General features: G+C 36.9%; 1 protein-coding gene across 1 annotated transcript; it reads left to right on the plus strand.

Moving 5' to 3' along the window:
- The first annotated feature begins 756 nt into the window (after positions 1–756).
- Positions 757–25,557, plus strand: FBXO47 (F-box protein 47). The gene is made up of 11 exons (XM_040245511.1): positions 757–956; positions 3,447–3,653; positions 4,174–4,341; positions 9,067–9,143; positions 10,614–10,691; positions 13,641–13,749; positions 18,660–18,836; positions 20,038–20,184; positions 20,872–21,014; positions 24,078–24,237; positions 24,894–25,557. The coding sequence occupies exons 2-11, from the start codon at positions 3,473–3,475 to the stop codon at positions 25,004–25,006; spliced, it is 1,353 nt and encodes a 450-aa protein (XP_040101445.1). The 5' UTR covers positions 757–956; positions 3,447–3,472; the 3' UTR covers positions 25,007–25,557.
- Positions 25,558–25,998: the final 441 nt, after the last annotated feature.

A 25,998-nucleotide genomic window follows, 5' to 3' on the forward strand; every position in this document is an offset into this window, starting at 1 on the left:
CACTCTTTGTGATCCCATGGACTAGCCTGCCAGGTCCTTCTATCCATGGAATTCTCCAGGCCAGAATACAGGAGTCCGTTCCCTTCTCCAGGGGATCTCCCCACGGCATCAAATCCAGGTCTCCTGCATTGCAGCCGGATTCTTTACCGTCAGAGCCACCAGGGGGTGGGGAGGGGCGTGGATTTAAAACCCGGTTTAAAACTAGGTTAAAAGGAAAGGAAATGTTTGGAACAGATGTGCGGTTCACCAGATTGGGGCTCTTCATTTTGCATCCTCCCCTCCCGTTTTGGCGGTAGTGGTAAAGAACCCGAATGCAGGAGACTGAGAGACCCCGGTTCGATCCCTGGGTCGGGAAGATCACCTGGAAAGGTGAATGGCAACCCACTCCAGTATTCTTGCCTGGAGAATTCCATGAACAGAGGAGCCTGGCGAGCCACAGCGCATGGGGTCGCAGAGTCTGACGCGATCTAGCACGCACGCACTCCTGTTTCTAACGGCTCCACCCCTTCCTGTTATCAGCCTGAAGCAACGAGTGGCTTTGGCTTAGGGTCTGGCACCAAAGACCTACTTCTCGTTGATTATTCATGAAGTGGGTGGGTCTGTGTGTGGGGGTGTTCCTTAATATTTATAAGGGGCGGAGTCTCCTTTCTGAGGGAGCTCAGGGAGGGTTCTAAAATATTCCTCAGGGAGGACGGCACTATGGGGTCCAGGGGCGGGGCCTTCTTCCCGCTGGGGCTCCTGGGAGGATTCTAAAACATTCTCGAGGCCAAGGGGGCGCCTGTGAGACTGGAACGCAGCTTCGGAGCCGACGGGAGCCGGACCTTCCCTCTTCCTGGCGGCAAAACCTTGCGGAAATACTTTCTTTTCTAAATATTAAGAAATTTGAGGAGGTGGGGCAGAACGACTAAGTCCCATTTTCCTGTGATCCTTTAACCGGAAAACTGTCAAAATCTGTGGTAAAAAAAATTTTTTTTCCCCGATAATTTCTGGAGATAGTTTCATCTTTCCATGGACTGAAGACAGTCAAAAATGCATCCCAGTGTGGTTTGACTCTTAAATTGGAAAGTTTTTCTTTTATGGCCTCTCTAGTTTACCTCTTTGAAGGTATTTTGAGCTTATTCCGGAGCAGGGGGAGGGGGTGGGTCTCTTCAAAGGGTTTTCCTATGTTAAAACAAATTAGAAATCGTAGTGAATTGCTCTCGGAAGGTTTTATCAGAGAAGAGGGAGAAAAGTTCATCCAAGAGGTACTTAAAGCCTTTCAAACGTGGGCAAAAGTAGTGAGATGGAACAGGGCATTGAAACGTCATCGTATTACGATTATTTGGGTTCGTGATTCTCATTCTCTAGAGGGCTGAGAGGAAACCAGAAATAATTTGGGATTACACCTTTAGGATTTTCAGAAAGTCTTGTTATCTCCCCTGGAACATTCAGGTCTGAGTGAGAAAAAGAAGGAATTGTAAGAGGAGACTAGTTTTAGCAGAATTTAGATCACTGTGTTTTAACTCCTCTCAGAGGTTTAAAAATATATAGTGTGTGGTTGACACACTAAAGCCCCCTAGGTTTGAGGTGTCAGTGAGTTTCTGAAGAGCCCACAGGCTCCCACCCAAGCCCCAGGTTACACAGTGCTCAAAGAAACAGAACAAAACCTAGGCCAGGTGTATATTTTACTATAATGAAAAATGCTCTTAAATGCCTACTGTGACAAGTTAAAAACAGTCTTATGGATTGAATAAATTAATATTCTTTCATTTGGTGAAATCCCACGCAGTCCTTTAAAAAATATATACTTGTAGAAATATAAATATTGGTATGGAAAGAAATGACAATTTTAATTACAACTGAAAAGGATTACAAAATAGTGTGAACAGAGATTTCCTCTGTTTTTGTAAAAAACATATATGGAAAACTCTAGAATGTTATAAGCCAAAGGGCTTGATTTTGTGCTAAAAACCAAATGAATTTAATTTTCTTCTTTTTGTTTTGCTGTATTTTGTAAAAATTTTTGACAGTGCATGTTACTTGTGTAATTTTAATGATTATTTTAAAATATCTACTAGCAAAGCACTATGTAGGGTATAGTTTTAAGGGAAATTCACAGTATGCTTTTCACTAAGCACTAAATTTCTTGGCCACATTTTCAATTATACAGCTGATTTTAAATTGATGTAAATTGACACATAACCTTTTAGATGAATAAGTAGCAATGTGATTTTTTAGCAATTTTGTGCCAAAAGGAGAAAATGCATTTTGGTCAGATATATTTGTAACTCTTTGATGAAATGTCTTAGTTGTTTCTTCAGAAATAAGGAGCCCTAGATTGGAGTTATGCATGTGTACACATGCATGTATGTTTACAAAAGAGTGTTTTCTGAATAGGAAAAGGAATGACACAAAGTCACTGATAACATTTTTTTTAAAGAATTATTGTTTAGTGTAAGTGAATTACTAGTAACTTCAATAAAATTCTTTCTAGGAAATGTTTAGTTTGAAATAAGTTATGTAGATCCTTCCTAAGACTTGTCAGTTCAGTCGCTCAGTCGTGTCCAATCTTTGCAATGCCATGGACTGCAGCATGCCAAGCTTCCCTGTCTGTCACCAACTCCTAGAGCTTACTCAGACTCCTGTCCATCGAGTCAATGATGCTATCCAGCCATCTCATCTTCTGTCATCCCCTTCTCCTCCCACCTTCAATCTTTCCCAGCATCAGGGTCTTTTCCAGTGAGTCAGTTCTTCACATCAGGTGGCCAAGTATTGGAGTTTCATTATTAGCTGTTATTAAACAAAAGTGGAATTGAGGGAAAATTATTCATTAATTTATTCTAGTCATTAATTTTACAAAACTTTGATTTCACCACACATAGTGAATCATAATGAAACCATCTTAATCTGTTAGAGCTAGTCAGTTTTAAAAAGCTGCAAACTAAAGTCTATTTTTTAATCTGTCTTTATTGTTTCAGTATATGTCAGTATTAAGTTTTTAAAAAATAGAAAAGTTTTAATTCTATATTAATACTTTGAATTTTTTAAGAATTAAAGTAAAAACAACATACTAATTGACAAATATTGAATGGATTGAAATGATAATTTTTGTGTTAATTTTTTTGCTTTTTGAAAATGTCACATTTCTTTTCTTAAAATACATTTTATCTAAATACATACCTCATTTTCTACTAAAACTCTGAAATATCTGGCTAAGAGGGAAAAGATTTTTAAATATTTCATATCATGCTGGAATGAATAAATAGACTCTACTGGTTGGAATGCCATATATTGGACATCACATTAAAAGTTCTGTAACTATAGAGAGATAACTATTACCTATCAAAATATGAATCTTTCCATTTAAAGAAACAACATCGCAAAAAAAAAAAAAGAAAGAAACAACATCGCTTCATCAATATAATTTCCTTTTCTCTTTGTCTCTTGTGCTTTTTTTTTCTAATCAGAATAAATTCATGAGATAAGGAAGAGGATGGCGTCTAGAGTAAATACCAGTTTCACTTTGATTCCTAACCAGAAATATAGACGTAGTAATCGTCGATCCAGCTATTTTTCCAACACCTTTGACTCAGATTCTCAGCCCTTATCAACGCTTGGAAATTTTAAAGCCTTGCCATTGGAAATATTCCAAATAATTCTAAAATATTTGTCAGGTGAGGTTTGGCGACTATAAATAGGCAACATGGACACTGAAATATTTTATTTTCCCCAAGAAATAGTTTGTCATCTTAGACCCTGCTAGAATGTTAACGGTGTTCAGTTCAGTTCAGTTCAGTCTCTCAGTCATGTCCAACTCTTTGCAACCCCATGGACTGTGGCATACCAGGCCTCCCTGTCTGTGTTCACATTTAGTTTATTTTTTTTAATTTCATCATTGTTAGGTAAGTGGTACTCAGAGAAAATATGATACTCAGACTCCTTAAAGTATGCTTCTAATTATAATGACATGGTAATTTGACTGTTACATCCCCAAATGTTTCTAATTCATTGAAAACGAGATTTCAAACACTTTAAAGATTTTTCCCTTTTCCCCACTTTAATTATTTATTTTAGTAGTATTATTAATAGTAGTATTATTAATGAGCTAACCTGTAAGTTCATAGACTGCTAATAGTGATGTTCTTGTATTTAAGCCATTCACATATATGTATATATGTATATTTCTTTTAATAGTGAAGGATATCAGCATGCTAAGCATGGTGTCCAAAACAGTCAGCCAGCACATTATTAATTATATCTCAACCTCATCAGGAAGCAAAAGACTTTTACTACAGGATTTTCATGACCTTGAGCTGCCTGACAAAGAAGACACCACTATGTTGGAACACTACAGATCTCTAGGTAATTTATGTAATATAATGAGAATTGTAACAGATAAAGAACTATACTTAATTAAGGGGGTTTTATTATGCAATTCTATAAGGCCTGTGGGAAATGGAATACTTCTTATTTCCATGAGACTTTACTCTTCCAGTGTGAGGACTTTCCCTTAACAGCAATCCTTTTGTTTATTGTTGAGTCACTCAGTTGTGTCCAACTCTTTGCGACCCTGTGGACACCAGGGTTCCTGTCTTTCAGAATCTCTTGGAGTTTTCTCAAAGTCTTGTTGGTGATGCCATCCAACCATCTCATCCTCTGTCACCCTCTTCTCCTGCTGCCCTAAGTCTTTCCCAGCCTCAGGGTCTTCTCCAGTGAGTCAGCACTTCACATCAGGTGGCCAAAGGATTGGAGCTTCAGCTTCAGCGTCAGTCCTCCCAATGAATATTCTGGGTTGATTTCCTTTAGGATTGACTGTTTTGATCTTGCTGTCCAAGGAACTCTCAGGAGTCTTCTCCAGCACCACAATTCCAAAGCATCATTTCTTTGGTGCTCAGACTTCTTTATGGTCCAATCTCACATCCCTGCGTGACTACTGGAGAGACCATAGTTTTGACTATACAGACCTTTGTCAGCAAAGTGATGTCTCTGCTTTTCAGTACACTGTCTAGGTTTGTCATAACTTTTCTTCCAAGGAGCAAGCGTCTTTTAATTTCATGACTGCAGTCATCATCCACAGTGATTTTGGAGCCCAAGAAAAGAAAGTCTGTCACTGTTTCCACTTTTTCCCCTTCTGTTTGCCATGAAGTGATGGGACTGGATGCCGTGATCTTCATTTTTTGAATGTTGAGTTTTAAGTCAGCTTTTTCACTTTCTTTTTTCACCTTGATCAAGAAACTTGATCAGTTCCTCTTCGCTTTCTGCCACTGGGGTGGTGTCATCTGTATATCTGAGATTATTGATATTTCTCCCAGCAGTCATGATTTCAGCATGGGGTTCATCCAGCCCAGCATTTCACATGATGCATATAAGTTAATTAAGCAGGGTGATAGTATACAGCCTTGACGTACTCCTTTTTGAATTTTGAACCATTCCATTGTTTCATGTCCAGTTCTAACTGTTGCTTTTTTTTCCTGCATACAGATTTCTCAGGAGATGGGTAAGGTGGTCTCATATTTCCATCTCTTTCAGAATTTTCCAGTTTGTTGTGATCCACACAGTCAAAGGCTCTAGTGCAATCAGTGAAGCAGAAGCAGATGTTTTCCTGGAATTCCCTTGTTTTCTCTATCATCCAGCAAATGTTGGCAATTTGATCTCTGGTGCCTCTGCCTTTTCTAAACCCAGCTTGTACATCTAGATGTTCTCGGTTCACATACTGTTGAAGCCTAGCTTGAAGGATTTTGAGCATAACCCTGCTAGCATGTGAAATGAGTGTGATTGTTAGGTAGTCTCAACATTCTTTGGCATTGCCCTTCTTTGGGACTGGAATAAACACTGACCTTTTCCAGTCCAGTGGCCACTGCTGAGTTTCCAAATTTGCTGGCATATTGAGTGCAGCACTTTAACAGCATTATCTTTTAGGATTTGAAATAGCTCAACTGGAATTCCATCACCTCCACTAGCTTTGTTTGTAGTAATGCTTCCTAAGGCCCACTTGACTTCATATTTCAGGATGTCTGGCTCTAGGTCAGTGGTCACACCATTGTGGTCATCCGGGTCTTTAAGACCTTTTTTGTACAGTTCTTCTGTGTATGCTTGCCTCCTCTTCTGAATCTCTTCTGCTTCTTTTAGGTCCATACCATTTCTGTCCTTTATTATGCCTTCTTTACATGAAATGTTCCCTTGGTATCTCTAGTTTGCTTGAAGAGATTAGTCTTTCCCATTCTATTGTTTTCCTCTGTTTCTTCACATTGTTCATTTAAGAAGACTTTCTTATCTCTCCTTGCTATTCTTTGGAACTCTGCATTCAGATGGGTGTATCTTTTCTTTTCTCCTTTGCCTTTCACTTCTCTTCTTTTTTCAGCTATTTGTAAGGCCTCCTCAGACAACAGTCCCTTACATTATCTTTAAAGATGAGAATGCACTTTAAAGTGTCTGTCCTTGTGACTTCATGTGGACACAATGTCACTGAAGCTTATCATCTGGTGGCTTACCAGTTTAGGAAATTGATGTATTTCTATGCTTTACTTTGTATGGATATGATGAGTTTTATCTCTGTATTTCTTTTCCTTTTCAACCATAATCTAGTTCTTAAAATATAAAGTAAATATATTATTGTGGAAAATCACTTATTCTGTTATCAGAAACAATGGTTTCCTCTCTTAAGGATGCTATGTGTTTACTAATAAATCATTATGCTATTATTAAATTAACTTTAGCAAAGGAAGTTGTGGACGGTTTCTTCCCTGGATTTGTAATCATTTATATCTTTCATCCCATTCATTGATTTCATTCTTCCTGAGTGCTAAAATAAAATTCTAATTTTGACTTGACTTAATGACACCAGTTTAATTATGAACCTACCTGTAGTTAATCAAAACATGGCAATGAAACAAAATATCTGATGTTGAGAGTAAGTTAAGTGAATATTACCTTTTAGTAGCCCAAGGATGCCTAGTTTTTAAATAATGAAATAAGACTGCATAAATATGAAATAGATCAAACTGTATTTGATAAGTATACTTAAGACTAAATGAAAAGTATGTGATCTAGTTACAATGTTATTGCTTTCAGTACTTATGATTAAGCTTAGTAAAGCTTGCAAAAGAATACATCAATTACTTTTTGCCGCTTATTGTAAATATCTTTTTTCAGACATCATCAGTTGTGGAGGAAGTGGTACTTGGGAAAACCTTATTCTTTAGTTTAATTAGAAAGAATTTTTTCTCCCTGATCAGGTTCAATTGCATAAACAAACACACAAACAAAATGCATTAAGACAATTATGTGGATAATTCAGTTAAAAATACAGATATGTGTTGATCTTTATTTTTGTGTGTGTGTGTTGATCTTTAAAGGTAGCTTTTAAATGTGGTTTTATTCGTGTAATGATTTCAACCTTCCATTTAAATTTGGTGCAGACAGCTAGCTTATGACTGATTCTTTAGATAAATGTTTGATGTACTTACCATTTCCTCACATTGCCGTTCCTCTGTTCTTGTTTTCCGACATTAAAATAACATTTTCAGAATTCTGCATTCTGAGGTTTATACATTTTAATTTGCTGCTTCATACAAAACAGAGCAGATGGCCAGTGTGAAAAGAACAGTACAACTAATCTATTTTAGTGAAAAGAAATTAAAGAAGTTGGTCTCTAAAGGGTATAACAGAGCACCTGTGTTAAAAAATAAATAAGTCAACCAGAATTGGTTTTTATGGGAAATTGCAACCCTTAAAAATAGGCATTCTACATTTTAAGAAGCAACCAGCATGCAATTAGAGTTTACAATTCCCCAACTATGATATGCCTTGAGACTGGATGCCAGAACATGAAAGGAAAAGAACTCAGCCCAAAAACCAAACACTGAAAATGTCTTTTTATGTACAAAAATAAGAAGAGTTTATCTTTAAAATGCAATCCTGGTAATGTGTTGCCCAAACATAGCAACTTCTAAAAATAAGTTCAATTCCCATAGATTCTACAGAATTTATATATAAAGTTTTTTATATTATGTAAAAAAGTAAATGCAGAGAAGATGAAGACTAAAGAAAGTCATGATATTCAGGTATGCGTTTTCTTACCATATATCTTATTTCTAGTTTGAGGATATTTGCCCTTATAGGAATGTTAACAATATATTGCCATTTTAGGAGAACAGAACGCTTAAAGTTAGAGAAAGCAAATCATACACTTCCTGTCACTGTAGTTCAAGTTACATAGCTCACTGGGAAATTAAAGGCTTTAAAAAAAATATGTAAACACTAAATTCTATACATTCTTAACATGCAAGCCCCATAAAAGGATATCTTTAAAGAAAGAAATAAATATTTCATCCAAACTGGATACTTTCTGTGAGGGAAGAAAGCCTTCTAATCTCTGAAATTTCAAGTACTTATGACTAAGTTTTTGTACAGTATTCGGAGAAAAGAATACAAAATCTCTTCTCTCACTCTTTCCATTAGCAACTCTTCAAACATTTTCCCTTGTGGACATGAGGTTAATTTTAAGAGATACAGGAAAAAAAAGAGATACTGGAATATGTTTTCTATGGAATAAAGACAGTAGAGTTTCCCAGTTGTGTTTTGTATTTGGTTATTGTTGTCTTTTGGGAGGCTTCCCTTGTAGCTCAGTGGGTAAAGAATCTGCCTGCAATGCAAGAGACCTGGGTTTGATGCCTGGGTCAGGAAGATCCCTTGGAGAAGGAAATGGCAACCCACTCCAGTATTCTTACCTGGAGAATCCCATGGACAGAGGAGTCTGGCAGGCTACAGTCCATGGAGTCCATCATTGTTATCTTTTTAAATTGAAATACTTTCTTAAATCTGTTTTATAGCACCGATTTCACAGTTTTTTGTAAGATTTCATGTCATAGCCTCTTGGGTGAATACCAGAGTCATCCTTGGTAAACACCATGTATTACAAGTATTGTGCACCCTTCCTCCCAAACTTCCCCTTAAAAACAACTGATATCAACTCACAGTCCACTATGGTACATCTCACTTTCAGGAAACATTATGCTGTGAGTTATAGATATTCTTAAGTTAGTTACATTATTGTTGTTTTTTTCATGTGTCTCTTTACTTTCTCAGGTCTACTATTTAAAAGATGTACGTTGCTGCTGCCCACAAAGGAAAGACTAAAGTACATTCACAAGATACTTGCAGATGTAAGATCATACTTCTAAAATTAGTCACAATCTTGATTTCCAGTAAAGATGTTTTATTATTAATAACTTATACTCATTTTAAATCTGTATTTATTTTCATGGAATTTCATGAATTAGTACTAGAAATTGATTGATGATAATTAATACTTTACCAAGTACTCAGATTATAAAACACCAAAATGTAGTTTAGGAGTATTTTCACTCCCAAGTTTATTAGGTTATCAAAGTAGTAAAAGTATTTTTACCTCTTGGGAATTCTGAAGATGTTTTAAAATGATGATGTAGATATTTTATTAAAATGAAAATAATTTCCAAGTATTAACATTTTACTGTTTAAATATTAAAAGCATTTTTAATATATAAAATGACAAACCTTTTATGATAATTTATGACTTGGAAATGTGTATTAATGTGTTAGGGCATAATCTCTGTTAGACATTGAGTTTTGTTATATAAGTCCAAATATATATCTACTATTGCTGATTCAGTTTTACACTCAGTAGTATGCAAACTGTTTCCACTGGCTTTTTTCATGTCAATGTTTGCATTAATTTCAGCCTCTATGTTATTGCAGCAACTTCCAATATGATCTTCCTGCCATTCATTTCTTCACTCCCCAGGACATTCTGTATGCTGAATCACTTTCATCATTTAATTTTCTTGCTTAAAAATCTTTCAATGGTTACTCAATTTTGTCACAATAAGGTCCCAAGTCCACAGGTGGTATTTAGGTTCCCTTTGACAGGGGCTTCCCTGGTGGCTTAGAGGGTAAAGCATCTGCCTGCAATGCAGGAGACCTGGGTTCAGTCTCTGAGTTGGGAAGATCCTCTGAGAAGGAAATGGTAACCAACCCACTCCAGTACTCTTGCCTAGAAAATCCCATAGACGGAGGAGCCTGAGAGGCTGCAGTCCATGGGGCCACAAAGGGTCGGACATGACTGAGCGACTTCACTTTGACAGTGCAAGCTTAATTCCTACTATCTTGAGCCTGACTAAGCTGCTCATATCTTTCTTTTTATTTTTACCTCTAGACAATTTTCCCTTTATTTGTTTCCTTACCAATACTGTCTATTCATTATATTTGAATCCCACTCAAAAACATTCCTTGTTTTACATCCTTCATAAGCTTTTTAAATCATTCTCAGAATGATCCTTTCCCTGATTTCATCATGTCTGATATGTTTATTTGGTCATTGTAGCATTTATACATATTCTAACCTGAAATGTAAAAATAACTTCAGGTGTGTGTATTGGCCTTAATAAATTGTGAGCTCCTTGAGGCAGAGACTTTGTTTTATACTTCACTCATAATCCTCCACCTATGTAACATGATGCTAATCAGTTATATAGTGTTTTAGTTATTTTCAGTTAAGATTGAAAAAGGTCATTGCATATTTCCACTTAATTTGAATGTCAAATCATTGTACAGTTCTACTGAAAAGGAGGAATTAATAGTTGTTCTCTTTATAGGTTTCCTGTTTTAAATTCAATGGATGTGCAGCTCCTTTGCAATGTGTAGGATTATTATGTTATGGCATATTTTTACAGGTACATTTTTTATTTACTGAAAGAAGAAAAAGTTCTTTTTGAACTGTTAATAAGTAGAGTGTGTAATCTGTCTGTCTATAAAATAATAAAAGTGATAATAATCTAAAAAGAAAAGAAAATAACATTGTAAAGGTTTGAGAATGTGTTAATATGTTTCCTACCTCAGGTTTTCTTCTTGGATTTCTCACTAGTAAGAAATGTTTAACATTTATATGCTCTATACCAATGTCCTTGAAGTTTCCAGCCAATTGTAATGACTGGAAATATTGTGGGGTACAGAGTGTGGATGTGAAATGAATTTTAAGTCTTGGGCTAGTTATTTGGATGTGATTTTAGAAATCAACTGTATTTTAAAAATTGTGACTATGGGAAATGATAGGTACAACTGATTTTATTATGGGGCTTCCCAAGTGGTACTTGTGGTAACGATCCTGCTTGCTGAAGCAGGAGACAAAAAAGACCCAGGTTCGATCCCTGGGTTGGGAAGTTCCCCTGGAGAGGGGCATGATAACCTGCTCCGGTATTCTTGTGTGGAGAATACCATGGATAGAGATGCTTGGCAGGCTGCAGTCCATGGGGTTTCAGAGTCGGATATGGAGTGCAACACCTCAGGCTTCGTTGTCCCTCACTATCTCCCGGAGTTTGCTCAAATTTATGTCCATTAAGACAGTGACGCCATCTAACCATCTCATCCTCTGCCTTTTGCTTTCTCAGCATCAGGATCCTTTCCAGTGAGTTGGCTCTTTGCATCAAGTAGCCAAAGTATTGGAGCTTCAGCATCAGTCCTTCTGATGAATATTCAGGGTTGATTTCCTTTAGGATTTATTGGTTTGCTCTCCTTGAAGTCCAAGGGACTCTCAAGAGTCTTTGCCAGCACCACAATTGAAAGCATCAATTCTTTGACACTAAGCTTTCTTTCTGGCCCAACTCTCACATCTATACATGACTCCTGGAAAAACCATAGCTTTGACTATGTGGACCTTTGTCAGCAAAGTGATGTCGCTGCTTTTTCATACGCTGTCTAGGTTTTTCCTAGTTTTGTTTCCAGGGAGCAAGCATCTTTTAATTTCATGGTTGCAGTCATTGTCCGCAGTGACTTCAGAGCCCAAGAAAAGAAAATCTGTCACTGTCTCCACTTTTCCCCATCTATTTGCCATGAAGTAATGGAACTGGATGTCATGATCTTTTTTTACAATGCTGAGTTTCAGGCCAGCTTTTCACTCTCCTCTTTTGCCCTCATCAAGAGGCTCTTTAGTTCCTCTTCGCTTTCTGCCATTAGAGTGGTATCATCTGCTTATCTGAGGATGTTGATATTTCTTCCAGCAATCTTGATTCCAGATTGGGATTTATCCAGCCTGGTATTTCAAATGATGTACTCTGCATAGAAGTTAAATAAGCAAGATAACAGTATACAGTCTTTATATATATACAGGCTGTATATACAACATACAGTCATACTCCTTTCCCAGTTTTGAACCAGTCTGTTGTTTCATGTCTGGTTCTAACTGTTGGTTCTTGACCTGCATACAGTTTTCTCAGGAAACAGGTAAGGTGATCTGGTATTCCCATTTCTTTCAGAATTTTCCACAGTTTGTTGTGATCCACTTAGTGTAGTAAGTGAAGCAGAAGTAGATGTTTTTCTGGAATTCCCTTGTTTACTCTATGATCCAGTGAATATTGGCAATTTGGTCTCTGGTTCCTCTGCCTTTTCTAACCCCAGCCTGTATACCTGGAATTTCTCGGTTCACATACTGCTGAAGCCTAGCTTGAAGGATTTTGAGCATAACCTTGCTAGCATGTGAAATGAGTACGATTGTTAGGTAGTTTGAACATTCTTTGGCATTGCCTCTCTTTGGGACTGGAATGGAAACTGACCTTTTCCAGTCCTGTGGCCACTGCTCAGTTTTCCAAATTTGCTAGAATTTTGAATGCAGCACTTTAACAGCATCATCTTTTAGGATTTGAAATAGATCAACTGGAATTCAATCACCTCCCTAGCTTTGTAGTAATGCTTCCTAAGGCCCACTTGACTTCACACTTCAGGATGTCTGGCTCTAGGTGAGTGACCACACCATCTGTTCATCTGAGTCATTTACACCTTTTTTGTATAGTTCTTTATATTCTTGCCACCTCTTCTTAATCTCTTCTGCTTCTCTTCAATCCTTACCATTTCTGTCCTTTATTGTGCCCAAACTTGCATGAAATGTTCCTTGATATCTCTGATTTTCTTGAAGCAATTTCTAGTCTTTTCGGTTCTACTGGTGTCCTTTATTATAACTTTGTACTGTTCACTTAAGAAGACTTTCTTATCTCTCCTGGCTATTCTCTGGAACTCTGCATTCATTTGGGTATATCTTTCCCCTTGTCCCATGCCTTTCGCTTCTCTTCTTTTCTCAGCTATTTGTAAAGCCACCTCAATCACTTTGCCTTCTTGCATTTCTTTTTCTTTGGGATGGTTTTGGTTACCACTCCCTGTACAATGTTACAAACCTCCATCCATAGTTCTTCAGGAACTCTGTCTACCAGATCTAATCCCTTGAATCTGTTCATCACCTCCACTGTATAGTCGTAAGGGATTGATTTAAATTCTACTGTAGTCTGAAACTAAGCCACGGTATGGTTGTGAGTCAGATATCTAAAGTTGTGCTCTAGGGTTTGAGCCTTACTTTGTTATTTTCCTCATAACTGTCAGAGGTCAGGATTCAATACCATTTAGTTCTCTGAAAAGAGACTGTCAATGCAACCACAAAGAAATTGGATTTTGGAGCATTTCTAGGTTTTGTTTAATATAAAATTTCCTATGAATTTTAACAGCCCCATACTGGATAAAAATTGCACATCACCCTGATTTTGTGCTGCAACAGTTGATGATCATAAGGCAATAGTGACTTATGTTTTGATTTGATGGTTTGAATATCTGCAATGTTTCCTTTATTTTATCATTCTCAGACCTTAACAGCAGGGTGGGATGAACTCGAGTGCCATCGTGTTTATAATTTCTTATGTGAGCTGACTCATCTGTCCCGTAAGATGCAGACAGTTGTCTGCAGCAAACCAGGTAAAGAACTAAAATTCAGAGATAACATTATACAGAGATTAAAATAGAAAAAAATAATATGTTTCTAAAGTGTATTTTAAATTAAACTGCAGTGTTTACTTGTAGAAAGAGGACGAAGAGATGTAAGGGAATGATAAACACTAAATCAGATAGTGAGGCAGAAGTAGCCTGTAACTACAGAAAGAGATGAGCTCAGAGGGTCTTCAACCATATTAATAATATTTTATTACTTAAACTGGTGGAGGATACAAAGATGTTCATTATAATATTCTTGAAACCTTTATATATACCTGAAATATATTTTAAAAATTAAAAGAAATCTATAATTTAGCAGTGTCACTCTGAGTAACTCCCACAGTGTGCACAAGGAGACATGTATAAGAATGAGCATTACAGGGAAGACTGCCAACAACCTAATGCCTGTTGTCAAGAGAATGGATAAATGAATTGTGGCATATTTATACAATTAAAAACCATTAACAGTTAAAATGAGTTAACTAGAGCCATGTGTATTTTTAATATGGATAAATCTCAAAATATAACTTGAGAGAAAAGGCTACCAAACAATACTTTTAATATGATACCATTTATATACATATTAAAAATATGTAAAATAGTTCTGTGTATTCTTTATGGTTATATACATATGTAAAAAAATATAAGAACATAGTTGGGAGGTATGGTAGTTAATTTTGTGTGTCAACTTTGGTAGTCCATGGTACCCAGATATTTAATCAAACATTATTCTAGATGTTTGAAATTATTCTTTAGATAAGATTGACATTTAACTCAGTAGACTTTGAGTAAAGCAGATTACCCTCCATAATGTGGGCGGGCCTCATCCAATCACTTGAAGGCTTTAATAGAAAATGACTCTTCCCCCCAAATGAGAAACAATTCTGCCAGCCGACTGTCTTTGGACTTGAATTAGAAGTCCCTGCCTTGTTGGAGCCTGCGAACCTACCCTGTAGATTATGGACTTGCCAAGCTTCAGTGATCTGCACAAGCAAGACAAATCCTATGTATATATACACATCCTGCTACTTTTGTTTCTCTAGAAAGCACTGATTAATACAGCAGGAACAAAACCCAATTCAAGATGGTGATTATCTCTAGGGAAGAAGGGAATTGGGACTGGTAAACAGGAAGTTTTAACTGTATGAATAATGTTTCATTTTTTAAATTCTGAAGCAAATATAACAAGATTTGACAAAACTAGATGATCAGTATACAGTGTTTGTTATAGTATCTCTGTTTTTCTGTCAGCTTGAAATATTTTATTATGAAACAAATCATGGCAGAATTTTTTAAGGCAGTTATAAAAGCCCAGTGAAACAATAGCAAAATTAATTTATCATGTCCTTCTCTTGATCAGAAAGCTTTATTAGTTCCCTCAATAGCCTCAGATATGCAGATGACACTACCCTTATGGCAGAAAGTGAAGAGGAGCTAAAAAGCCTCTTGATGAAAGTGAAAGAGGAGAGTGAAAAAGTTGGCTTAAAGCTCAACATTCAGAAAACGAAGATCATGGCATCCGGTCCCATCACTTCATGGGAAATAGATGGGGAAAGAGTAGAAACAGTGTCAGACTTTATTTTTTGGGCTCCAAAATCACTGCAGATGGTGATTGCAGCCATGAAATTAAAAAATGCTTACTCCTTGGAAGAAAAGTTATGACCAACCTAGATAGTATATTCAAAAGCAGAGACATTACTTTGCTGACTAAGGTCTGTCTAGTCAAGGCTATGGTTTTTCCTGTGGTCATGTATGGATGTGAGAGTTGGACTGTGAAGAAAGCTGAGCGCCAAAGAATTGATGCTTTTGAACTGTGGTGTTGGAGAAGACTCTTGAGAGTCCCTTGGACTGCAAGGAGATCCAACCAGTCCATTCTGAAGGAGATCAGCCCTGGAATTTCTTTGGAAGGAATGATGCTAAAGCTGAAACTCCAGTACTTTGGCCACCTCATGCGAAGAGTTGACTCACTGGAAAAGACTCTGATGCTGGGAGGGATTGGGGGCAGGAGGAGAAGGGGACGACAGAGGATGAGATGGCTGGATGGCATCACCGACACGATGGATATGAGTCTGAGTGAACTCCGGGAGATGGTGATGGACAGGGAGGCCTGGCGTGCTGCGATTCATGGAGTCGCAAAGAGTCGGACACGACTGAGCAACTGAACTGAACTGAACTGAACTGATATCTTCCCTGGTAGTTCAGCAGGTAAAGAATCTGTTTGCAGTGCAGGAGACTTTGGTTTGATTCCTGGGTCAGGAAGATCTGCTGGAGAAAGGGTAGCTACTTCTCCAGTAGTGGAAATACTACCCACTCCAGTATTCTTGGGTTTCCCTGGTGGCTCAGTTGGTAAAGAGTCCTCCTGCAATGCGGGAGATCTGGGTTTAATCCCTGGGTTGGGAAGATCCCTTGGAGGAAGGCATGGCAACCCACTCCAGTATTCTTACCTGGAGGATCCCGATGGACGGAGGAGCGTGGTGGGCTGCAGTCCAAGGGGTTGCAAAGAATCGGATACAACTGAGGGACTAAGCACACTAAGCAATTGATATCTTCAAACAAAGTCCAAACTATCCTGCTCTTCATATACTAATCCCAACCTACATTTCCAAACTTACTGCCTACTACTCTCTGTCAGTTTGACACAGGGATATTGCTCTGTATCACAGATTCCTCTTACACATTTCTACCTCATACCTTTCATTCATTCTCTTTTTCCTGAAATGCCATGTCTCCTTTTCATCCTTTAAGACCCAGTTTACTTGATCTTTCCTGATCTCCCTAGACCTGCAATAATGTCTCTCCTCTGAACTTCTGAGCTACTTGACTTAACACATCAAGAAATACTTATTTACACATGGCCTTGGTGTGAGGTCTTCCCTGGTGGCTCAGAAGTGTCTGCCCGCAATGTGGGAGACCCAGGTTCGATCCCTGGGTTGGGAAGATCCCTTGGAGAAGGAAGGGATCCCCTAGAGAAGGAAATGACAACCCACTCCCATATTGTTGCCTGGAGAATCCCATGGAGGGAGGAGCCTGGTAGGCTACAGTCCACGGGGTTGCAAAGAACTGGACACGACTGAGTGACTTCACTTTCACTTTTTTTTTGGTGTGTTGGTAGACTTTCCATTTACACCTATGTATAAGTAAGTAGATCATAAGTAGTATAAGAATATAAAATGTAAAATGGTGTCACCACCACGGAAAACAGTTTGGTCATTCCTCAAAAAACTAAATGTAGAGTTACATATGACCCAGTAATTCCACTCCTAGGCACCTAACTAAGGAAACTGAGAGCAGGAACTTGAACAAATACTTGTACAGCAGAATTCACTGAAACATTATTTTCAATAGCCAAAACCAGGAAACAACCCAAGTGTTCATCAATAGATGAATGGATAGACAAAATGTGGCATATATATACAGTAGAATATTATTCAGTCATAAAAAGGAGTGAAGTTTCTGGCCACACCATGTGGCTTGCAGGATCTTAGTTCCCTTACCAGATATCGAACCTGGGCCCCAGCAGTGGAAGCACAGAATCCTAACCATTGGACCACCAGGGAATTCACAGGAGTGAAGTTTTGATATAGGCCACAACATGGATGACCTTTGAAAACACATGAAGTGAAATAAGTCAGACACAAAAGGACAAATATTGTATGGTTCCACGTCTTTGAGGCACCTAGAACAGGCAAATTCATAAAAACAGAAAGCAGATTAGAGGATACCAGGAACTGGGGGGAGAGGAGAATGGAGAGTGATTCCTTAATGGTCGCAGAGTTTCTGTTTGAGGTGAGAATAAGTTTTAGATAGGGTAAGAGTGATAACAGTTGAACAACATTATGAATATAATTGATGCCACTAAATTTTATACTTTAAAAACGGTTAAAATAGCAAATTTTAGATTATATATATTTTATTACAATTTAAGAAAATAATGTAATATATCAAAAACTGTTGAATTATATAAAATTATATACATTAAGTTATATGGTATGTAAATTTATATATATTCCAATAAAGTTGTTTTTAAAAATACATGAGATACCATTTTATACCCACTTGGATGGCTAGAACCAAAACATCAGAGAGCAATTGTTGGTAAGTGTGTGGGCAGTTGGAGCTCTGATACACTGCTGGCCAGAATGCAGAATGGCACAACCACTTTTGAAAATACCCTGGCAGTTCTTCAAATGATGAAATGTAGAGTTACCATATGACCAAGCAATCTTATTCCTAGGTATATCCTCTAGAGAAACATATTCATACAGAAACTTGTAAATGAATGTTAATAGCAACATTATTCATAAGAGCCAAAAGGCAGAGACAACCATCAATGGGTGAATAAACAAAATGTGGCATAGCTATACAATGGAATGTTATCTGGCTATAAGAAAGCATGAAGTATTGATACATGCTATAACATGGATGAACCTTGGAGACATGCTTTGGAAAGAAGCCAGTCACAAAAGACCATCTACTATATAACTTCATTCATATCGAAGTTCAGAATAGGGAAATCTATAGAGACAGAAAGTAGTGGTTAGTGCTGCGGGTGATAAAGGACAGAAGGATGGGAGAGGTATAGTTAAAAGAGCAGGGCTTCTTTTTGAGGTAATGACGATGTTCTAAAATTTACTTGGTGATAGCTGCATATATCTATGAATATACTGAAAAAAACGTTGAATTGTATATCCTTTAAATTGGTGTTATGGTATATAAATTTGTATGTATCCCAGTAAAGTTGTTTTAAAAAGTAGTTCCTTGATAATCTAAAATTTTTACAGAGTAAATGAAGTAACACTCTCAGTACAAAGCCTATTAATGATGTATGTCTTTGATCTATCCAATTATGCATATCAATCTAAGAAGAATGCTTTACAATTCTTTTGTCTTCATAGGAAGCGCCCGAAAACTGGAATTAAGGATCAGACTATTCTGTAGGAATGTACTGCTTGATCACTGGACCCATCGAAGTGATTCTGCATTTTGGTTGACACGTATATTGAAACCGTGGCCAATGGTGAATCAGGCAAGATTACTGTATATCATCTTTGGACCTATATCTCCTCAAGATGGTGAGCATCTATTTCTTAGGGATGTATGTTTCAAAGCTGGTTAATTACTTTTACTTTAGGAAACATCATTTTATGCCTGCTTAGTTTCATCATTCTTTTTTTTTTTTTGGATATTATTAGTTATTATAAAAGAGAACCATGGAAATTATTTACATGACGAAAGATTTCAGAACTTTGGTGGAATGGGCAGCTTCACTTGATGCCATTTCAATTTCAGTCAACATATTTCCCAAGAATGTCACCACTGTAAATAAGAAATAGTCCTTGTTGTCTGGAACTACTTTGGTGCCTCCATATTCTGGGAGAACTTTTATCTCCAACTTTCATGCTAACTGGTTGAATCTGTCCACCCTTTCCTTTAGAGCCGGTTCCAACAGCTACCACCATTGCTTGCAATACTTTTCCTTGTGATTTTTCTGGAAGCATCATGCCTCCTTTGGTTACAGTTTTGGCTGCACTTCTTTCAACTAATACATGACTCCAGCTGCCACAGTTCATACTCTTGCTGTGTGAACAAAAGAAATATATTCATCCAAGCAAATGTAGTGTAATGTAGTATACAGTTGTATCCTCTTTAGTTATTAAGAATTATGAGAGGTCTCTCCTTCTGGCTGCAGCGTGAGAGCAGAGACCTCTCATCATTCTTAATAACTAAAGTTCACACGGCATTATGTCAGTACTTAACCAGTTTAAAGTGTGTTGCGTAGCAGCAGGAAGTCAATCTGCAATCACATTTTGTTTGTGTGTATAATTCAGAAAAAAAAATCGGTCATAGGTAAACAATAAAAAATTGACTGGATTACTCAGTTTTGATATAAGTGTCTGGAAGATTCTGAAATCCAGCATGCTCTCTTTTTGGAAGGTTATCACTAGGTTTTATTTCATTTTAGTAAGATTTTGTCAATTGTTTATTTTAATATCTGTTATGGATAACATTATCTTTGAACCATAAACACTGTTTTGCTTGGTGAAATTACCTTTTCTTTACTTCATTTAGCTATTGTTGCTGTGCTTCATTGCATCAGTCAGAGACATTAAAATTTATACTGTTATCAGAATTGCCCTTTCATTACGCAAGTAGCATGTATAAGTAATGGATTTCATTATGCAATCCAAGTTCCTTTTTAAATAATCCATATAATCTTTATCAGAGAAGCAACTATTCTGTCATAGCCTAGTTTTTGTTTCAATTATCATTCAGGACAGGTGGTTTGGCAGAAAATGATAGAAGGACCTACAGATGAATCCTGTCTGAAAAGTTTGGCTGATGCCATTAAATTACTATATGACACAAGCACCAAAGAATGGACAGCAGATGATGTTATCAGTCTTGTAGATGAACTATCAGGTAAAAAAAAAATTTCCTACATAGAGTAATGGAAACATAACATATTATTAGAATACAGTTATAAAATTGTAAGGACATAAAGCAGTTTAAAAAATTTTTTAAAGTTATACATACAACTCTATCAGAAACAAATGACTTATCATCGGAAATCACTTTTTGATTTTTGAAGAGAATGCATATAATCAATTTACTTTCTTTTGGTTTCCCTTGTCAATTTTATAGATATTATTCATTGTTATTATTATTTGAAAGTTTCATTATTTTATTAGCTTAGTTATTCCCATTTTGCAATTCTCAGAAACACCTCCTACTGTTGCATAAGAGGAAAGCTCTCTCCAGTTGGTACTAAAGAGACGAAACAATGTTTCCCATTCCTGCCTCCTTTAGATTCTTAAATTCTCAAGATTTCTTTCTTTTCCCAGGATTAGACCACTTTGTCTGTTGACCTTTGTGGGAGAAATGCTTTGACTATATTACTAGTACACTTGTGAGAGTCACTGTGACTTGGCAATAATTTCTTTTGCCCGGTAAAGGCTGTAACTGGAAAACTAAAGCATTTTCTCCAAGATTCTCCTTTGACACTAATTGTATTTCCAATAAAGTGATATAATATTACATGTATTTAATGATCTTTACTATAGCTATTATGTAATATCTCATTAAATACTGTTTTTCCTTTAATAAAAGTGGTTCCTCGTGAGTGGCTTCTGGAGAATAATGCACGTCTCCTAATCCTGAGTGGGAACAATATCTGTTTCACTTTCATGGCTAGTAAAGCTGTGAATGGACGCACCATTGAACTGGCAAGGCTGATAGTCTTTTTGGCTTTGGTAAGTAAAAAATAAGTTTTTTTCTAACAAGTTGTTTAACGTTATAGCTGACCTACCAAGAAGCTGCCATGAAGGAACTGAAATATGTACAAAACATTTTGAAAAAATAAGTATTTAAGTATATTTTTATATATACTTAAAATTTTTAAATTTATATAATAAACTATCATATTTGGAGACATTCCTTATATTAACCTCTCCCCATATCTCATATCTGGATTGTCATTATACATCTCTGCCAAGTTATATTCTTTTTTCCCCCTTAGATTCCATTAAAAAAAAAATAAAGCACCCTCTATAATTTGCTCCAGAATATTTCCTGGGCATCAGGGAGAGAATGTGGAAGTGAGTGGTGGCAGAAGTGAAACAAGATTTGTAATTGCTGAAGCTGCAGAATGGATACTAAGCGTTTATAATACTATTCTCTTTACTTTTATATAGTTAAAATGTTTTTTAAAATAAAACATTAAAAAATATATTTAATGTCCATTCATTTAACACAAATTGAGTGGTTACTATGGGCCATACACTGTGTGAGATTTTAGGACTATGGAAATTAGTAGAACAAATCCCTGACCAAAGCTGCTTACAGTCTTTTAAGAGATATCAAAGTATGTATAAATAAATTCAGTGTTGGAATTTCCTGGCAGTCCAGTAGTTAGGACTTGGCACTGTCACTGCCACGGCCTGGGTTCAATCCCTGGTCAGGGAACTAGATCCCACATGCCACAACTAAGAGTGCGCATGCCTTAACTAAAGATCCATGTGCCACAACAAAGCTCTGGCACAACTAAATAAGTAAATAAGTATTTTTAAAAGATGTGAAAATGTGAAGAAAGCTACCAAATTAACTGTATTCTCAATGTAAATATTTATTTTAATAAGCAGATGTCCTAAAAAAAAAAAGAGAATTGGAATTGCATGGCTGTCTTTAGGGAACTATAAACAGCTCAGTATCATTTCTGAAGGGGAAAATGTGTAGAAGAGGAGGAGGTGGATAAGAAGGGAGGAGTTTAGATAAGAAGAGAGGGGCCAGGCAAGGAGGGTCCTGGCAGGCCATTCTGTGGAGCTTGAACCCCAGTAGCCACATTGCTGACAGTTTTAGGAGACAGGGAGACACTATCAGTTTTATTTTTTGGAAGGTGACTTTGGCCTCACTCTAGCAAAAGGAATGGAGAGGAAGCCATTAGGGGTGGAGAAGCCATCTCTGATTAACATCTCAACTCTGATCATTAATTTTCTCTAAATCGCTTCAGATTTGTCTTCTATTTATCTTCATTTACCACTGGTGTTCTTAAGCCACTATCTTTGTGAGGTAATTGTCTCCCTAAATAGGGAAACTCTTTGAAATCCAGAACTGTGTCACTTACTTCTTTCACAATGTCTTATACAGTGATTTATACATAATAAGTAGTCAATAAATCTTTCCTGTTAGATTAGCATTATTTGCTTATATTATTATATAGTTTATTTTCATGCTGTATGTTATTTGGCTACATGAACAATTTGCCATTTAGAATGTTAGTAAATCAGCCTTTTTTCCTTTCAGTCAGTTTTAGCTAAAAACATGTAATCCTCATTTTATTTATTTTTTAAATAAGAGAGAAATATTCCTTATAGCTCTCAAGATGGAAAGTTAATATTATCATAGAGTTCTCTTGCCTACTGAAATTGCCTGTTTCTCTGTCACCCTCATGGGATCCCTTGAATATAGAGGCCTTGTGTTTATGGCTTGCCATAGTATCCCCAGCTCTTAGCATGTGCTCAATAAATACTTACTGAATGAATGAGTAAATGAGCAGGAGCCTTTTCTTCCAAATGTTTAATAATTGGTGTTGAGCTTTAAGCCAACTTTTTCACTCTCCACTTTCACTTTCATCAAGAGGCTTTTTAGTTCCTCTTCACTTTCTGCCATAAGGGTGGTGTCATCTGCATATCTGAGGTTATTGATATTTCTCCCAGCAATCTTGATTCCAGCTTGTGCTTCTTCCAGCCCAGCGTTTCTTATGATGTACTCATGGCATCTGGTCCCATCACTTCATGGGAAATAGATGGGGAAACAGTGGAAAACAGTGTCAGACTTTATTTTGGGGGGCTCCAAAATCACTGCAGATAGTGACTGCAGCCATGAAATTTCTTCTCCTTGGAAGAAAAGTTATGACCAACCGAGATAGCATATTGAAAAGCAGAGACATTACTTTGCCAACAAAGGTCTGTCTAGTCAAGGCTATGGTTTTTCCAGTGGTCATGTATGGATGTGAGAGTTGGACTGTGAAGAAAGCTGAGTGCCAAAGAATTGATGCTTTTGAACTGTGGTGTTGGAGAAGACTCTTGAGAGTCCCTTGCACTGCAAGGAGATCCAACCAGTCCATTCTGAAGGAGATCAGCCCTGAGATTTGTTTGGAAGGAATGATGCTAAAGCTGCAACTCCAGTCCTTTGGCCACCTCATGAGATTCATTGGAAAAGACTCTGATGCTGGGAGGGATTGGGGGCAGGAGGAGAAGGGGACGACAGAGGATGAGATGGCTGGATGGCATCACTGACTCGATGGATGTGAGTCTGAGTGAACTCTGGGAGTTGGTGATGGACAAGGAGGCCTGGCGTGCTGCAATTCATGGGGTCGCAAAGAGTCAGACACGACTGAGCGACTGAACTGAACTGAACTGAATAATTGGTGTTTGTTTGGCCGTGGGCATGTGGGATCTTAGTTCCCCTGCCAGGGATAGAACTCATACCCCCTGTAGTGGAAGCACAGAGTCTTAACCGCTGGACCACCAGGGAATTCTCAGTAATTGTTTTCAATATTATTTTTTTGCATTAATAGTATCCTGTAATAATCTTGAACCCGGCTTTTATTTACTTCATGCTTTTTTCCCCATAAAATTTGTACCATTTGAAAGCAAAGGAGTATTAGATATAAGAGCATTTGCCATTTATAGACTCAACATACTATGTTATTAAATTATGTTAAACTTATAAACAGTAATTGTTAATACTATTTTCAAATTCTACAACTTTCTTCACATGAAAATTTACCACAATGCTTTGTATGTCTAAACCAGGTGTGTGAGAAAGAACTATACTCCATGGATTGGGCAGTTAAAATGATGCAAAAAGTCTGTAAAGTCTTTAGCACTCCAGTGGAAAGAAATAACTTCCTGCAGAGTGTGGCAAATGCATTTGCATGTGCTATAATGGAAATGCTACAGTCCATTATGTCTGGTGAGTATACACATAGATGGTACACAAGTGTGAGTAAAATGCATGCTAGTCTTCCCTTAAGACAAATATAATTCTGTATAGACTTTTATTTCTAAGCAAAGAATCGAAAAATCAGTCATTGTTAGTTTTCTCATGAGATATATTTAATTTCTAGTATTGTCACTTTTAAAATCTGGTATTGGTTTTAATGGAAAACATAAAGTTGAAGAGTCTGCCCTGAAAGGAACCAATATAATTCTGCACAGCAAAAAATCTTAACCTGCTTACTTGACCAACTATTATAACCATCATAATAATATCCTTTATTTGTATAGTTTGCACATTATATTATTTCACAGTTTTATTAGGTGGCAAACATTAACCTAATTTGCCAAGGAGAAAACTAAGGCTTAGAGAAATTACCTGACTTGCCCAAGGTCATGAAGTTAGAAGCAATAAAGTATGGACCAGCATATTTTTTTTTCTGATTTCTAATTCAGTGCTTTTAATATAATTCCATGATTTCAGTTGTTAACATCTAACTTAATGAAAATCACTAACTAGTCTTCTGTTACACAGTGTTAGGGATAATGTGTAGTATGTTTTGAATAAATCATATATTTAGAAACTTAACTGTCATTTTCTTTTCTCTATGTCTGTTCCTGTGTATGGCATAGGAGATGGTGATGACGACGACAGAAGCTTTATGAATTTATTCCATCTTGTGCAGGCTCAGGCTAGCTTCCATAAAGAGGTCCTGTATTTGACCATGAATGTTCTCTCTTCCTAAATACTCAGAAATCTTTGCATTTAGAGAATACCTCACTGAACTAATGATTAGAAGAGTGTTACTTTTCCACACTCAAAGAATAGCTTCCTTGGGACTTTTTATCACCTAAGTAACCTAAGAATTTAAAAGCTGCATAAAACTCTAGAAGCAACTGCTTAAATCATTATTAATATAAAAATTACAGGCAAACCCAGCCTGTATTGAGATTTCTCTAGAAAACAAGCTGTGCCTCTCAAACTAAATGGAACATTAGTGCTAAAAATCCCAGGGCCAGCTAACCCATATATGTGGATCCTCAAAGCAAGAGAAAATTCTGTTACATAATTAGAGCAGACCCAAATAGTGTGTCTGTGTTCACTTTGCTTAGATTGTATAGACATAGCCTAGAATGTTTTATGAAGATTTGCAGTATGATGTTTTGGGTTGTGCAGATATAAATCATATTTTTTTTACCACCTTTTTGCATATGATTACAGAGAACATTCGAGAAACTTCCTTGGTGGCTCAGAGGTTAAAGCGTCTGCCTCCAATGTGGTAGACCCAGGTTCAATCTGTGGGTTGGGAAGATCCCCTGGAGAAGGAAATGGCAACCTACTCCAGTATTCTTGCCTGGAGAATCCCATGGATGGAGGAGCCTGGTAGGCTACAGTCCACTGGGTCGCAAAGAGTCGGACATGACTGAGGGACTTCACTTTCACTTTCACAGAGAACATTGTGTTTGGTTCAAGTTTTTATGGATCAAAAAGCAAAGGAAGTATGTTTTTGTGTATATACAGATCCATACATGTATGTGTATATATATACGTGTGTGTATATATATATATGCATACCACATACACACACATGTGCAAACACACATATATGTCCTTCTTTAAGACAAATAATCTAAAAAAGTCTATAAATAGAGGATGGTATATATTATCTTAACACAATCAAATCATCTTTTATTCTTTCCTGGGGATTTGAGTAAAATGTTGCAAGTAAGGGAAAAT

The sequence above is a fragment of the Oryx dammah genome, unplaced genomic scaffold (genome assembly GCF_014754425.2).
Source record: "Oryx dammah isolate SB20612 unplaced genomic scaffold, SCBI_Odam_1.1 HiC_scaffold_8, whole genome shotgun sequence".
NCBI lineage: Eukaryota > Metazoa > Chordata > Mammalia > Artiodactyla > Bovidae > Oryx > Oryx dammah.

Excerpts from the sequence above, each read along its gene's own strand:
- FBXO47 (XM_040245511.1), top strand. The coding sequence starts at position 3,473 with ATGGCGTCTAGAGTAAATACCAGTTTCACTTTGATTCCTAACCAGAAA. Across the intron at positions 20,185-20,871 it reads TCTTGTAGATGAACTATCAG|TGGTTCCTCGTGAGTGGCTT; the intron begins GTAAAAAAAAAA and ends CTTTAATAAAAG. Across the intron at positions 21,015-24,077 it reads TGATAGTCTTTTTGGCTTTG|GTGTGTGAGAAAGAACTATA; the intron begins GTAAGTAAAAAA and ends TGTCTAAACCAG.